Below are 13,347 nucleotides of genomic sequence, written 5' to 3' on the forward strand. Positions count from 1 at the left end.
ATGATTCTAGAAACCGGGTGAAATAACTGTATTTTGATTATACAATCCATAGCCCATACTGCTGTATGAAGTTTTTTGTTCCTAAATCATTGGTGCTATGAATACATCTGGACGGTATCATATATAAGGTGTGTTTCAGGTTTATTTATTGGTGGTTCAGACTGCCACCTAACAACATGTTATGTGCTCATGGCAAAAAGTGGTGCAAGGTTAATGGGTCCTTACCAAAATAATGGAATGGTACCACTTGCAGTTCACTCTGTACTGCCTTTATTCCATTATAAAGCATCTTTGACACCTCTACCAGTGGCACTGTACTTTATGAGAGAAGGATTCTGCTTGATATATTTCCTTGCACCCAAAAAGATCCTTGATCTATGATGGCTCAAATACTTAAGTCAATAGGGTTTCACATGTTCACAATGCGCATAATGACACATTAAAACAAATCTGGCTATATTGGTTGTGGCAGTTACTGTATTAACAATATAACAAAAATATAATCAGATCAACATAGCATGAACTTCTTCGTTTACGTTCACCTCGTTCTACAAGCTAAACATTATGGATACAGCATGACGCTCTGTGCAACTTTAGCTTCTTCTGTTGGCCCTTTCATTGATCCTTCTGCTCTTTAATTCCCGCATTGTGACCTCTATCATCCGTTCATACCTACCCTTCGCAGTGGTTAGGGTATGTTGGTTCCCTATTCAGTAATGATTGCAATCCACTTTGAAAGGGAACAGTAATTACTTCTTTACACAATGGGTTGTTGGCTTCTAGAATAAAGTAATTACACCATGTTATTGAAGCAGATTTTCTGTGACCCTTTAAGAAATGGTTGGTTGAAATCTTGAGGTCACTAGGCTACTAGAAAAAAATGAGCAAGATGGGCCCAATGGCTTCCTACTTTTGCAGTCAGGAGTTTGTCTCATGATCTTAGCACCACACGCTTTCCTGCTGCCTTGTCACAAACCCCAATAGAGTGGAGACCAGAAAGCTTGACAAGTTATGGAGCTAGAATTTCCATGGAAATTCCCATGTCAGCCCATGCCATCAATGCTTTTTAAAAAAAAAACAGAAAGCAGAAAGGATAAAGAGAAATTGGAAGGAACTGTATTACAGTTTTTGAAACCTATTACACTGCTGGTTGCCTCCTTTGTAACCAAAACATAACAGTTAAGTACTTAAGGGACTAAATGTAGAGAACAGTGTTATATTTTTCATATTTGTGGATCTATTTAAATTTCCTTTTTAAATTTCTCAGGTATTTATTTGAATAAACTATTTTTCATTATTTCATGTTGTATTCCCTCACCAGAGGGAAAGATGGAGTATTTAGCTTTTCTAAATTGCTTGTATTGCAAAGCAAACAATTTTAAAATTTCTGTCATCTACTAGCACAAACTCAGAGAAACTATCCATAAAAATGTTTGTTTGCAACAATAGTTTGTGTACATTTAGTTAACAAAACATTTCTCTGTCTCAGAAAAGTGTTAGGTTCCCTTCCCTTACAAAATTAATTACATTTAGGTCTTTCGCTTATTTGTGATTCGGTCTGGCCAACAGGTTTTTTTGAATGGAAGAAGAGCAGAGTAGGATGAAACAAAGCTGAAGGTCGTTAAGCACAACTTTCAAATTAGCCGCACAGCAGACTGGGGTTGTGAGACGAATCTAGCTAGTGAGTGATCCTCACTCTGTCCCCTACCCACTACCCAGCATCCACATCTCAATGTCGTCTTGCTTTTGTATTGTAATGAACACTCCCAGTTTTGTGTTGGCAGCATGGGGAATGACTCTACAGGCTCACTAATAGTTTTGTTGCCCTTTTCAGTACAGTGGGGCATGCTAGTCATGAAGCAGGTAAAATAGCTGGGAAGGCAAAGACAGCACAGGCATGCACTGGATGCAGATTCAGACGGATTCATATCTGATTTCTTTAATTTTGTGATTGCTGCCATTTGTTTTAGTTGAATTTAATTAATTTTAAACCAATACATTAGTACTTTGAATATCATTAAAGGGAGGCTTACGTCTTTTAACCATACATCTATATGCTGTAGTAGTGTACATCATATAGGGGTGGGTTTGGTTATATGCAAATTTGGCTATTCACACTGGTTCTCTGCACTGAACACCCACAAATGTCAAGCTCCTACTGTACAGTGATATTTCTATGTGTTTATTCACCCACTGTTCACATCTCAGGAGAAAAAGTATTTACCTGATTATTAACTTTGAAATGCTAATCATAAATTTTCAGTCTACATAAGATTACTTATGCACTTGTTCTAATTAATAAATTTTGGGAAAACAGGCTGCCTTAATATAGTGAAAATAAAATTATTTTACAGTTGCTTCTGTTTGTTCAGTATAATATATAGTCTTAAAGTGCCACACTGTGGCACACATTGTAATTACAGGGGTACAATTTTATGTTTTTTTTTAATTCATGGTGACCAAATGTTTAAGCTGGCCTGCATGTTTTTTTTCCATTCAATATACAAGTGTCTCAAATAATTATCCTAAGTTTTAAAATGCTTTAGAGTACATATTCTTGTGTTTCTTATCTTCCTGTACGCAGATTCTTATCTTCCTGTACGCAAACTGTCAGCTCTGTAATAAATTAACCTATTGATGACTTCCCATTTAAATAAACTTGCATCTGGATATTTCCCTGTGGTATGTCTCAGGCTTTTATGTGAGTGTATCCTTTCAATCCTTTTCCAGAATCTGAAAGTTCACCGTTTTCTGATTTGGAGTAGTTTACAATGTGACACAAGAAGTAACTGTTGTAGGTAACTGGGAACCTACTGGGAACTGGGCATGCTAAAACAAGAGATTGTTAGAATTGTACAATGCACTTAATACAGTTACTTAATTGTAATATTGTGTTCCGTTTTGGTCATTTTATTACAAAAAGATATCACTGCTTTAGAATCAGTCAAGAGAACACTGACATACATTTCTGATCTTAAACAAATGACCACATTTGACCTATCTTTTAGTCTTGAACATTAAATACTACAAAGGGGCTTGATTCTGAATATTCAAAAACAATCCACTGTCAAACTAATGAATATCTTTAGAATTAATAGTGAAAAGCAAACCAGAGGATAAAGGTGGAAACAGCAGCAAAGAATATTTAACAGTAGGAACAGGAACCATTTACACAAATCATTGTGTCAGTCTGAATAAAACTATTAAGCTGACACCCTGGCTCCTTTTAAGAAATGGCTAGATGAAATCCTCAGATCAAAATGCTGGTCATAACCAAAAGAGATAGATGGCCCCATCTCCTTTTTATCCTTTCTTGTATTCCTATGTTTTAAAAGTAGCCAAGGCAGATGGGGAAAACAGCTGAAAGAGAAGACAGTGATTGATGGTTCAAATCTGAGGCTGATTCTTAATGAGCAATAAGGCTGCTTCTGAATTCCACATTTTGTTGGAACAAAGTTATTAAAAATGCTTAGAATGAGCATTAAAATATAACGCAGCGAGGATCAGTGAACTCTCCAAGTTCCTAATTTTACCTTTCTAGTCATGATTACACTGATCTCTCTATCTTTGTCATTTCACAGGGATTCAAGACTCCTACTCCAGAAAGACGTCAGAAGCCCAAATTAGTTTCATACCTTATTCCAGCTCACAATGGCCATCTAATTTCCTTCTAATTTCTCCATTCATTTTCACATTTTGTTCAGCACATGCCCTGATATCTGTTCCCATTTCTTTGGACTCACTTTCTCACCACTCCCTCCCATTTTCCCACTCTTTCTTTTGTTCTTCTTATCCCTCATTTTGTGTTCTCTGCCACAGCCAAAACATTGTGCTTTTTTTCTTTTTACTTTTCAGCATGGAATCAATCTCTCCTTGGTCCTTTCTACTAAAACATGAAGACTGGCTAAAGGAGCTATGATGAAGAGTAGAAAGACAGATGAAACAAAATCTAAACTGCCCTAAGAGAATCAGTGAGTAGAAAATCAGTGTATACAGTAGCTTGACATCATGTTGTCTACTGCTGTCAGTGAAAGACAGATCTGGCAAATGGAATTTCTGGGGTCGGTTTATAAGTAGGACGATAGAAAAGTAGCTGGTAGAGTTTTCAAATAGTGACCTGTATGGTGGAGTGTAGTAAAAAGAATGAAACTCCAACCTGCTACAATGGGCTAAAGTTGCAAATAATTTTTTGCAAAGGAGTTGTCACTCAGGAATTATAAATATCTCAAAAGAAATATATATATATATGCCATTTCAAGTACCATAATTCCAGGACACATTATATAACATGAGACTTGATTTGGCACCCCTGCTGCCTCACACTGCTCAAATTCACTCTGCTCTTTGCATGAGTGGCTCCTTCAATAACTTCGCCTGGGTAAAATTATATAACGCAGACAGTAATGTATTCTGAACAAGTTTATTTAAAAAATATGTTTTCTCTTTGCTGCTTTGTGTCTGCACATCAAATATTACTCTTCTGTAAACCACTGGATTATGAACATATGTTAGTCTGCTAATTTGAAGTGAAACAAAACAGGGGTAAAACTAACAGAGAATGCCTGTCAGTATTTTCATTTTAGAAAAATAAATAAATTTGAAAGCTCATCATGTGTTCTCTCACATATAATTTTTTTTTTATTGAAGTACATTTACAATATATATCACTACTAATGGCAATTCATATCTGAGTGATTTTTACAGCCTCCCATTAGGCTTAAACTTAGCCTGATATCTAGATTACCTCCTGTTTTAATTAGAGTTGAATGAGATAATTAGGGGTTATTACCATATGCTTTATGATTTGGTCAGTGAATTTCCTCTAGTTTATGTGGCTGTCAACTGTTTACTGTAGGTGTCCATTGTATAATTAGATCTAGCCTGGCATCTAACCTTCATAAAAATGATCCAGATAATATCTCATCCCCAAGCATCTCAGCCCTTGCAACTATTACTATGACCAAATGTAGAAGTGTATTTTAGTGTATGCTATATATATGTATTTTAATCTAAAAACAATAACTATACTGTCTCTTTTTTGCCTCCACGACTTCAAAATAGGGTCTGTTAGACTTACATGTTAATATTCATGTCAATGAAATTTTCAAAATGAATAATACAGGCCACCTTTTCTTTTAAAATATGTTTAGTCTCTCTGTCAGTAGACTACAGCACACCACAGTTGCTCATTAGATCGCCATGCCCCCTGGTGTGCCTCCCATGTCTCCAAATAGGACCTCTCAAAGACACCAGCAGTAAAAGTCCTCTTTTAGATTGCACATCCAACTCTGTAGTGTGGACTTCTCTGATCTGAAGATTTGGTTTGGGGGTTATTTTAGCTGTAGTGAATGTAATTCCCCAAAATGATGGGGAGTTGGCTGTACGAGCTGGTTGGGCTTGAGTCAGCCAGGCTAAGCTCGGTGGGCCTCAGGACAGTGATCCATGACTTGTCAGTCACCTGTGATATTGCAGATTTGCCAGTGACAGTGGTGACCACTTCTTCTGTACAGACACTGCAAAACTCATAGTGCGTAAAATAACAAATACTGTACCTGCTCTTCCCCTTATGGTGGTGCAAGGACTTTGGCAGAAAGAGGATTGCAAAGAACAATAACTCCTTTTTTTCCATAACAAAGACAATAAATAAATAACAATTTTCTCCAATAGGACATAACATTTTTTAACCCACCTCCAGACAGTGACACAGCTGGTGTTTGGAGATGTGGTTGATGTGGTAAGAAATGAATGGGACTAATATCTTTCTTTAATTGCCTCATCTTTGCAAGAAAGTCCAGGATACCCTGTGGGGATAGCTTCCAAAAAAGTCTCACAAATGGGGGATATCCACAAATACTTTTCTCTGCCAATAGTAAAGACATTTGCAAAGGGTATTTGCTACTGACACAAAACAATCCCAGACCTACATTAGAAAGTTAGAAAATAGATGGACGTACATTTAATGTAATACCCCTCTTTGTCTTAATGTAACATAGGAGAATTCCTTTTATGTCCAATTGTGACCCTAAGACTTCTTTTAGTATGTAATTGATAGATATACTCCAGCCTCCAAAGTACCTCTGGGGCGCTTATTTACTTGTCTCAGCCTGATTTTGAGTTATATATTTTGACACAATTTTTATTAGGTCATGTCTCACATCCCAGTAGCATGCTTACATGCTTACATAGCTTATAATAAAAGAATTAACATTTTGTGAGTGACAATATCAAATGGTTTCTAAAAAAAACTTTTTTTCCAAGGCTGAAAGTGGAAAATATCATTGATGATATATTTCGCACTGACACCAAATGTAAATAAGGAAGGATTACTATGTTGAAATAATGATTCCAATTATTCCAAATATGTACATTTTAAAACAATTTACCAAATAATTAGAGTTAATATAACTACAGTCTGGAAAGTCTTGCATTAAAAAAAGGCTCGTAAGTGGGTATTTGAGAGGTCTTGCTGTCCTGCATCTGCTGTCCCTACACTTGTCATGAGTTGTTTTTTATTCAGCCATTTATCTCTGGGTATCTTGAACTTCTTCAGACTGTACTTAACCTTTACTGTTAAGCAAAGGCCAAGTCTGCCTTTTGTGCAAGGGCAATCTTTAAACTAGCCAATAAATACAGGACTTTGGCACTTTTATTACATTACACATATTCAAACATAGCCTGGCCAGTGCAACCTTCAGGCATCCCACAATGTTTGGATTCATTAAAGGTCTGTGATTTGGGGGACTTGGTTGTCTGTCATGTCCTTTGTCCATTGTATGCCCAGAACTTTGCAAAGACGGTGAATATGGAAATTATTTGATCTGTGTCCATGTGCCAAGCAGGTAGCTCAGATTTCAGATGAGTAGAGTAACTCACTCACTCAGAATGGAAGCTCTGTAGACACTAACGTTTGGAAATATGAAAAACCCTGTTTTTCCAGGCAAATGTTAAACTTGCCACACATTTTCCAATACATGAATCAAGTTCAAGGTTAACAGGATTGGCAATGGTGCATCCAAAATGGCAAAATGACTCAAAATGATTTAAAAAAAAAATATTTTTAAAAGTTTTCAAAACCACTTTGTTGTTGTGAATATAAGGGGGTATCAGTACCCTGTGATAACAACACAGTTTTTTTTACCATTTAGTTTTCTTGACCATTCCACATTTTGTCCATACTGTATATCAGAGAACTTATCCATCCATTGAGGCAGTATCATCTGCGAAAAACAAGTTACTGACTAAAAAGGGTTACACATTCAGCTTTTTTGAAGGAAACGTCTTCTGTTGAATGAGCCTCCGGCTATCCTAGACGTGATAAGGATCCAAGAATCATCAGCTCCAAGTGCCTATCTGAGAAGGAGAGAAAAGAAAATGCCAAATCCTGTTCATGCTAGTATTCAGTCCTGTTTCATTGCAGTGTCTAGTCCAAACTCAGGAAATAGCTATTTTACATTTTGTGTTTGGCTGTTTGCAACTTGTAAAAATGCAGTAAAACATTAGCAGGACAACACATTTTTGACAGTAGCTTATTAATTGTCACTTCTGATGACTAGATCAAAGACATCTGAAGGTTAATAAAGGCATATCTGACATTCTGGAGAATTCAGCCTTCATGCAGACATGCAAAAGTTTCATTAGGTCTTGTCTGAGCAGCTCTGGTGGAAAGCCATCATTTGCTGCTGTTTTGTCAGAGGTAAGATTATCCATAATATTTTCATCCTGACGGAATTTTTAACAAGGTGCACAAGTACTGGAGATCTATCAGACTATAGAAAAAGTGATGTCTGAAATGATAGTGTTATGTGAATGCAGGCAGCAATTGTATCACATTTAATTATCTATTGTTGCTTATCATTATTGATGATGCCATCCTCAGAATGCTGACATGTAGGGCATGTCTTTGTAGTTTCCTAAAAAAAAGACCAGAGTGTGTTCACAAAGCTTGTTCCACGATTTCTGAATATGTTGCCTTGTTTCTCACTGAACAGCAGCTTTGGCAGTTACATTATCCAGTGAAGCAAGGTAGTATTCTCTTTTTTTCAATAAGTTGTGCTAGGATGTGCTGTGAAGCAGAAAACCACTTATGTTGTTTCTTTTTTTTATAGTCCTGATGCTCATTAGATAGCACATTGTTTTTTTTTTGCAATATCTTACCACTAGTTTAGCAAGAGACACTTGTGACAGTTTTAACTGCTGCTTGCTGAAAATTGGCTTTAGCAAAAATGGCTTTTGCTAATGTAATTGCTAAAACAAAATAGATTTTTTGATTATTTAATTTGTATTACATTTTGGCTTTACATTTTGAATGCGTTCTATATATATTATGACAACGCCAATTCAAGTTTGCCAAATATAACAGTCCAGAAAAACAGCCTTTTGTGTTGTGAAAGATATTATTACTTTATCTGTATGTAGCAGGTGGGGGAGTCATAAAGACAGCTACAGTATAGAGGATACAGTATAAATAAAATAGGAAAAGGTGTTCTCAGTGCATACTTCGGTTCAGTCCACCAGATGGAGTGCACTAGCTACTAGCATGAGTGCTACAGCTGTACAGAGGCAGAAGTCATTAATTCCCTGTGATGAAACTGCAGGTTCAGTGGTTTCAATTTTTCAGCTCAATTGCTTACAGTTTTCTTAATGTATGGCTTTTAAATGCAGTCATGATTCATTTGAGTTATGCTTCCTGTTCGCAATACTAATAATGGTAATGACCCAGGTGCAGTAGCACCTGTTTCCATGCATAATAATGTTGTTCTCTGTAATGTTGACAAACAGAATAATTTTTTTCATCCATTTCCCCTGCTTCAAGAGCATGATAAGACACCTGCTCCTGAATATTTCTGCTTTGTCCAAACACTGAAGGCTTTTGCCAATTCCTGCTACAGTTCTTGAAATTAGTGAGTAAAACAAAGTTTATTACAGAAGCTTGTAGTACTTAAACAATTGTATGAATCACAAGAAATAATACAAATGTTTAGAGACCTTTCTGCTTTTTATTTGAATTTCCAGTAGTAGAAAAATACAAACAAAGGTGGATTATAAATTTGTGGCTTATATTGGAGGACAATATTTCACTTTGCAAAGTAAAATTTTATTTGCTGTTTTTGTAATCTTGTACCACAAAAAACCTCACTTAAGTCATTTCATTTTAAAGAAGCAAATTTATGCATTCACCATAATATTAAGGTATACAATTACTACTGTATCAGAGTTGGAAAGCAGTATGTCGAGAAAGGTATAATATACTTTAGATGTCTGACTTGAATTCACACTAAAATAAATTTTGTTTAAGCTTCTATAATCTATTGTAAAAATCATTGTAGTTCCCCGGAATTGTCATGCCAGATTAGGCCAATATCAAGAGGTTAAATATGAGATTTATATATGTGTTGTTATTATTATGAACATGAACCAATGTGATGGATCTTTCCCACTTTCACAGATGTTTGGAACTTTTGGCATTAGAATTTGCTTGTCTACTTCGGTTTCCACCCACCTATCAAAAACATGGTGTGTAGGTTGATTAGTACTGTATCTTTAATACGTTCCTGTGTGCTTGTCAGTATATATAAATCTGCATGCAGCACTAACCAGAAATAGTCTTTCTGTTAATGGATAGATAATTCTATTGCAATTTCTCCATAAATAAATTAGCATAATTAGATGCTATTTTTTACTTCATCGCGGTTCCCTGAATTTAGAAATTTTGTTTCTCATGAAGTAAAATATATATATATATATGTTTTCAAGTTAGTTTCTAATGTAATCAAAAATGAATTATAAACGGTCTCACAGTTGTCATTTTGTGGAGACAACCAGAAATAATTGATTGTTGGTGTTCATATATAAACTACTGTAGATACTTCCATATAAATGTATATTGTGGAAATGTAGGTTTTAACATGATTCTGAAATGAGTAGTAGTTTTATATATGAAGATAATTATTCTGTTTTTAAATAATGCATTTTATTGTTGGCATATAATTAATTTTAAAAGAGTTAGGTGTGTTTTATATTAACTGCTCTCACCTAGGTTGCATTCCTGCACCTGAATGTTTTTATATACAGTATATATTGCTACATCTCCAACTCTTCTTTTCTGTCTCTCCAGAATGAAGCATATTGACTAGAGTTGTATTTTTCACCATCATTCTCTATTAGCAATATTTCAGGTACTGTAGTTCATTACATTTGTATTACACTGAATCACCTGAAACTCACGTTAGACCAGTCACTTCTATTTCTTCTGTTTCTTGCATTTTTCCCCGATTCTCCTGGCATGGTAAAAGCATTTTATTACTTCGTTCATTGTTGTTTTGTTTTTCCCTTGGGACCTCTGGGCAAAGTTTAGTTTATACTTCTCTGCTTATGAGAAAAGGGCTCGTTCTTTTACTTACTGTATTTCAGCATATTCATCATTGTCATTGCACCTTTTCAAATGTTACTCTGTTTATTTCCTATTAAAGATGTTTTTGACCTAATGCTTGAAATCTGTTCCTATTTCCTATTTTAAACCATAAAAAGGTCACAAAGGGGGGGAAGATATTCAACCCTTCTCACTCATTTGGTCCCTAGCATTATAAAAATGAAAGAATTCCATCTATTTTTTTGTTAAAAGATGCCTTGAAGTCTTCCACTCATTTCCCTAGTCTCTTCTATTGTCTGTGATCTTGAAATTCTCAGATTTGGCAATGCCTTTAATTTTATATTCTTCATAGTTCATGTGGTGTATTTGTGTGTAATATATAATAATATACTGTAATATATACTGTATATCAATATGTAATTATTGGTTAATAAGTAATTAAAGGTATCGTTTGTTTCCTTCTAATAGGACGTTCCATTGTACTTCTCTTAAACTCTTATTTTACCGCGTCAAAGCCTGCTTTCCACAAATTGTAAATCTTAAAACACATACAGTTTTAAAGCATACTTCTGAGCACACCATACCTAAAATTACAGCTCCCAAATGGTTCTTTCACTTCAGTTCTCCTCACTTTGTCTTCATTGTTCGTGTGACAGCATACCTTCACACAGCCTGGAACAGACTTCCATGGGCTAACTGAGTTATAGCTCTGATTTGAAAAGATATGGCTGATGAAAAATAGCCCTCTTAGCTACAACTGGAAGGTGCAATTGAGAATAGCAAAGAAAAAGTCTTGTTTATATTTGTTAATAAGTGTATTACTGTATTTGTACGCGGATACTGTTAGGCTTGGCCGGAAGGAAGATAGTGCAACATGGTGCTGAAACACAGACATAGAGATGTGTCTATAGTTGAGTTCTGAAACTTAAATAACACCTTTTTGGGTGTTGGTGTGCTTCCTGAAGATTTGTGTCTGTGTTTCATCCATTTCATGTTTTTAATAAGAATTCTGCACTGTTGCCGTTATGGGCATGGCCTTTATATGTGTAAATATTGTCCTGGAGACCAACTTCATTGTCTAGCTGTAGTAACACTGTGATAACTGTTCTAATTTGTGCCGCTGTGTCATAATAATACCACCTGTTATACTTGAGAGTCCTTTTAAATAGGGCCAGGAAGCGTCACTCTTTCAGTTTGCTGAGTGAGCGCAGCATAATGTTGATTATGGTAAAAGCTCTTTTATTAACGACGCTGGCATGTGTTATTGACTTCCTGACCTTCCTGCTGTGAAATCCAGGAGAGGTATTGCACTGGTCTAGTAGTTTTTGAGTACCACCGAGTTAAAATTGATTACATCTTTTCTAACTGATTAAAGCTGTGCCATTGCTGTGTTTTAATAATATCTAATGTGTAGTGCTCTAAAGATGACCATGACTGTTTGTGCCTTACTTTGATCTCTCTGGATATAAATCAATGACTTTTAAGTTGGATGCAACTAAAACAAAATCGATGTGAGATAAATGATTAATAAATTGCACTGGATCTATTTTTAGTATGCTTTTGGTAGTATGATGATGAATACTGTATACTGTATATATAGTATGTTCATTAATGTACAGGACTCACCATACATAGAAATACAATACATGCCTAATTTACCTGCATTGCTATCTACATACTAGGAGAAGCAGATAATAAAGAAGAGAATAGAAACTCATTTGGAAATAAGTTTCATTTACCATTTACCATAAGAACATAGGAAAGTTCAGCAAAAAAGAGAGTGACATTTAGCCCATGTTCTACTTAAGATGAAAACGATGAAGATGAAGTTCAACATCCATTCATCCATCCATTTTCTAACTTTTTCACCCAAGTCAGAGCCTATGCTGGCAAGCAAAGGGCACAATCTGGGGTATACACCTTGGAGGGGATGCCAAGGCACACAGTCATACCAGTGCTAATTTTACCAGTATATCTTTGGACTGTGGGAGGAAGCCAGAGCACCCATAGGAAACCCATGTGAACAAAGGAAAGAAGAACATAAAAACTCCACATAAATAGCATCCCAGATTCAAAATCGAACCCAGGTCCCCAGCAAAGCAGCAATGCTAGTTCAACATCAATAATCTAAATGTTCTAACATTCTTAAAACCTATGAACTTCTTTTGGTTTTCAGTATAACTAAGCTCTCCATTTACTATTTGAATAAACTTTTGCCACAGTTAGTCAACATTCATGTGATCTTTAGCCCCTAATTCATGGCACCTAAAACCAATCTGGACTCTGGGTACAAAGTTGGAGCTCACTTGGACTTAGGACACACAATATTATTATTATATATCTGCATAAATTATATAATATAATTATAATTGTAAATATAACATATTCATTAGTCTAACATCTTAATGGAGAATCAACTGAGGGCTAGTCAAACAAAAACTGAATACGCAATTCAATTTAATTTATGAGAATCTTTTAATCAAACCCAAAATCTTTCAGAAATCATTGTCAAACATTTGTCATTTCAATAAGATTATGTTTCTTTCCTGGTAATGTCAGTTTGTTTTTAATTGAGAAACCTCCTGAGCATATCCTTCAAACAGACATTTGAACATCTGTGCAAAAAAACCCAATGTTTTTCTTTGTTTTTTCATTGCACTTTAAAGAAAATAAAGCTGTCAGTCTACAGCAAAGACAGCTGTTGGACTTTCTTTAGTTTGACATTGAAGTTTACGTACAGTATATGAGCTTCAGAAGATTTAGGTGTTGCATAATTCCGATAATAGAAGTGTCCCTCCAGGTAAATCATTTTAATACAGTATGTTTCACAAATATAAACGTGTCAATTTAATTATTTTGTTTTTTTTTATTGCATAATAATATTATCCACACATAATATATAATGAGGTCATAATACAACCATGTCCTCTTAGATGTTAGGTGTTTTATATTGACGCACAACTAAACATTGATCTATG

At 35.3% G+C, this 13,347-nt stretch overlaps 1 protein-coding gene across 1 annotated transcript in view; it reads left to right on the top strand.

Moving 5' to 3' along the window:
• Nucleotides 1–2,584: 2,584 nt before the first annotated feature.
• The window catches only part of ralylb (RALY RNA binding protein like b), a 53,878-nt gene continuing 43,115 nt past the window's right edge, over nt 2,585–13,347 (top strand). Inside the window, exon 1 of the mRNA XM_088918908.1 lies at nt 2,585–3,971. Within this exon, the coding sequence (XP_088775034.1) occupies nt 3,938–3,971 (34 nt within the window). The 5' untranslated portion in view covers nt 2,585–3,937. The remainder of the gene's footprint in view (nt 3,972–13,347) is intronic.

The sequence above is a fragment of the Atractosteus spatula genome, chromosome 6 (genome assembly GCF_055471065.1).
Source record: "Atractosteus spatula isolate fAtrSpa1 chromosome 6, fAtrSpa1.hap1, whole genome shotgun sequence".
Taxonomy (NCBI): Eukaryota; Metazoa; Chordata; class Actinopteri; order Semionotiformes; family Lepisosteidae; genus Atractosteus; species Atractosteus spatula.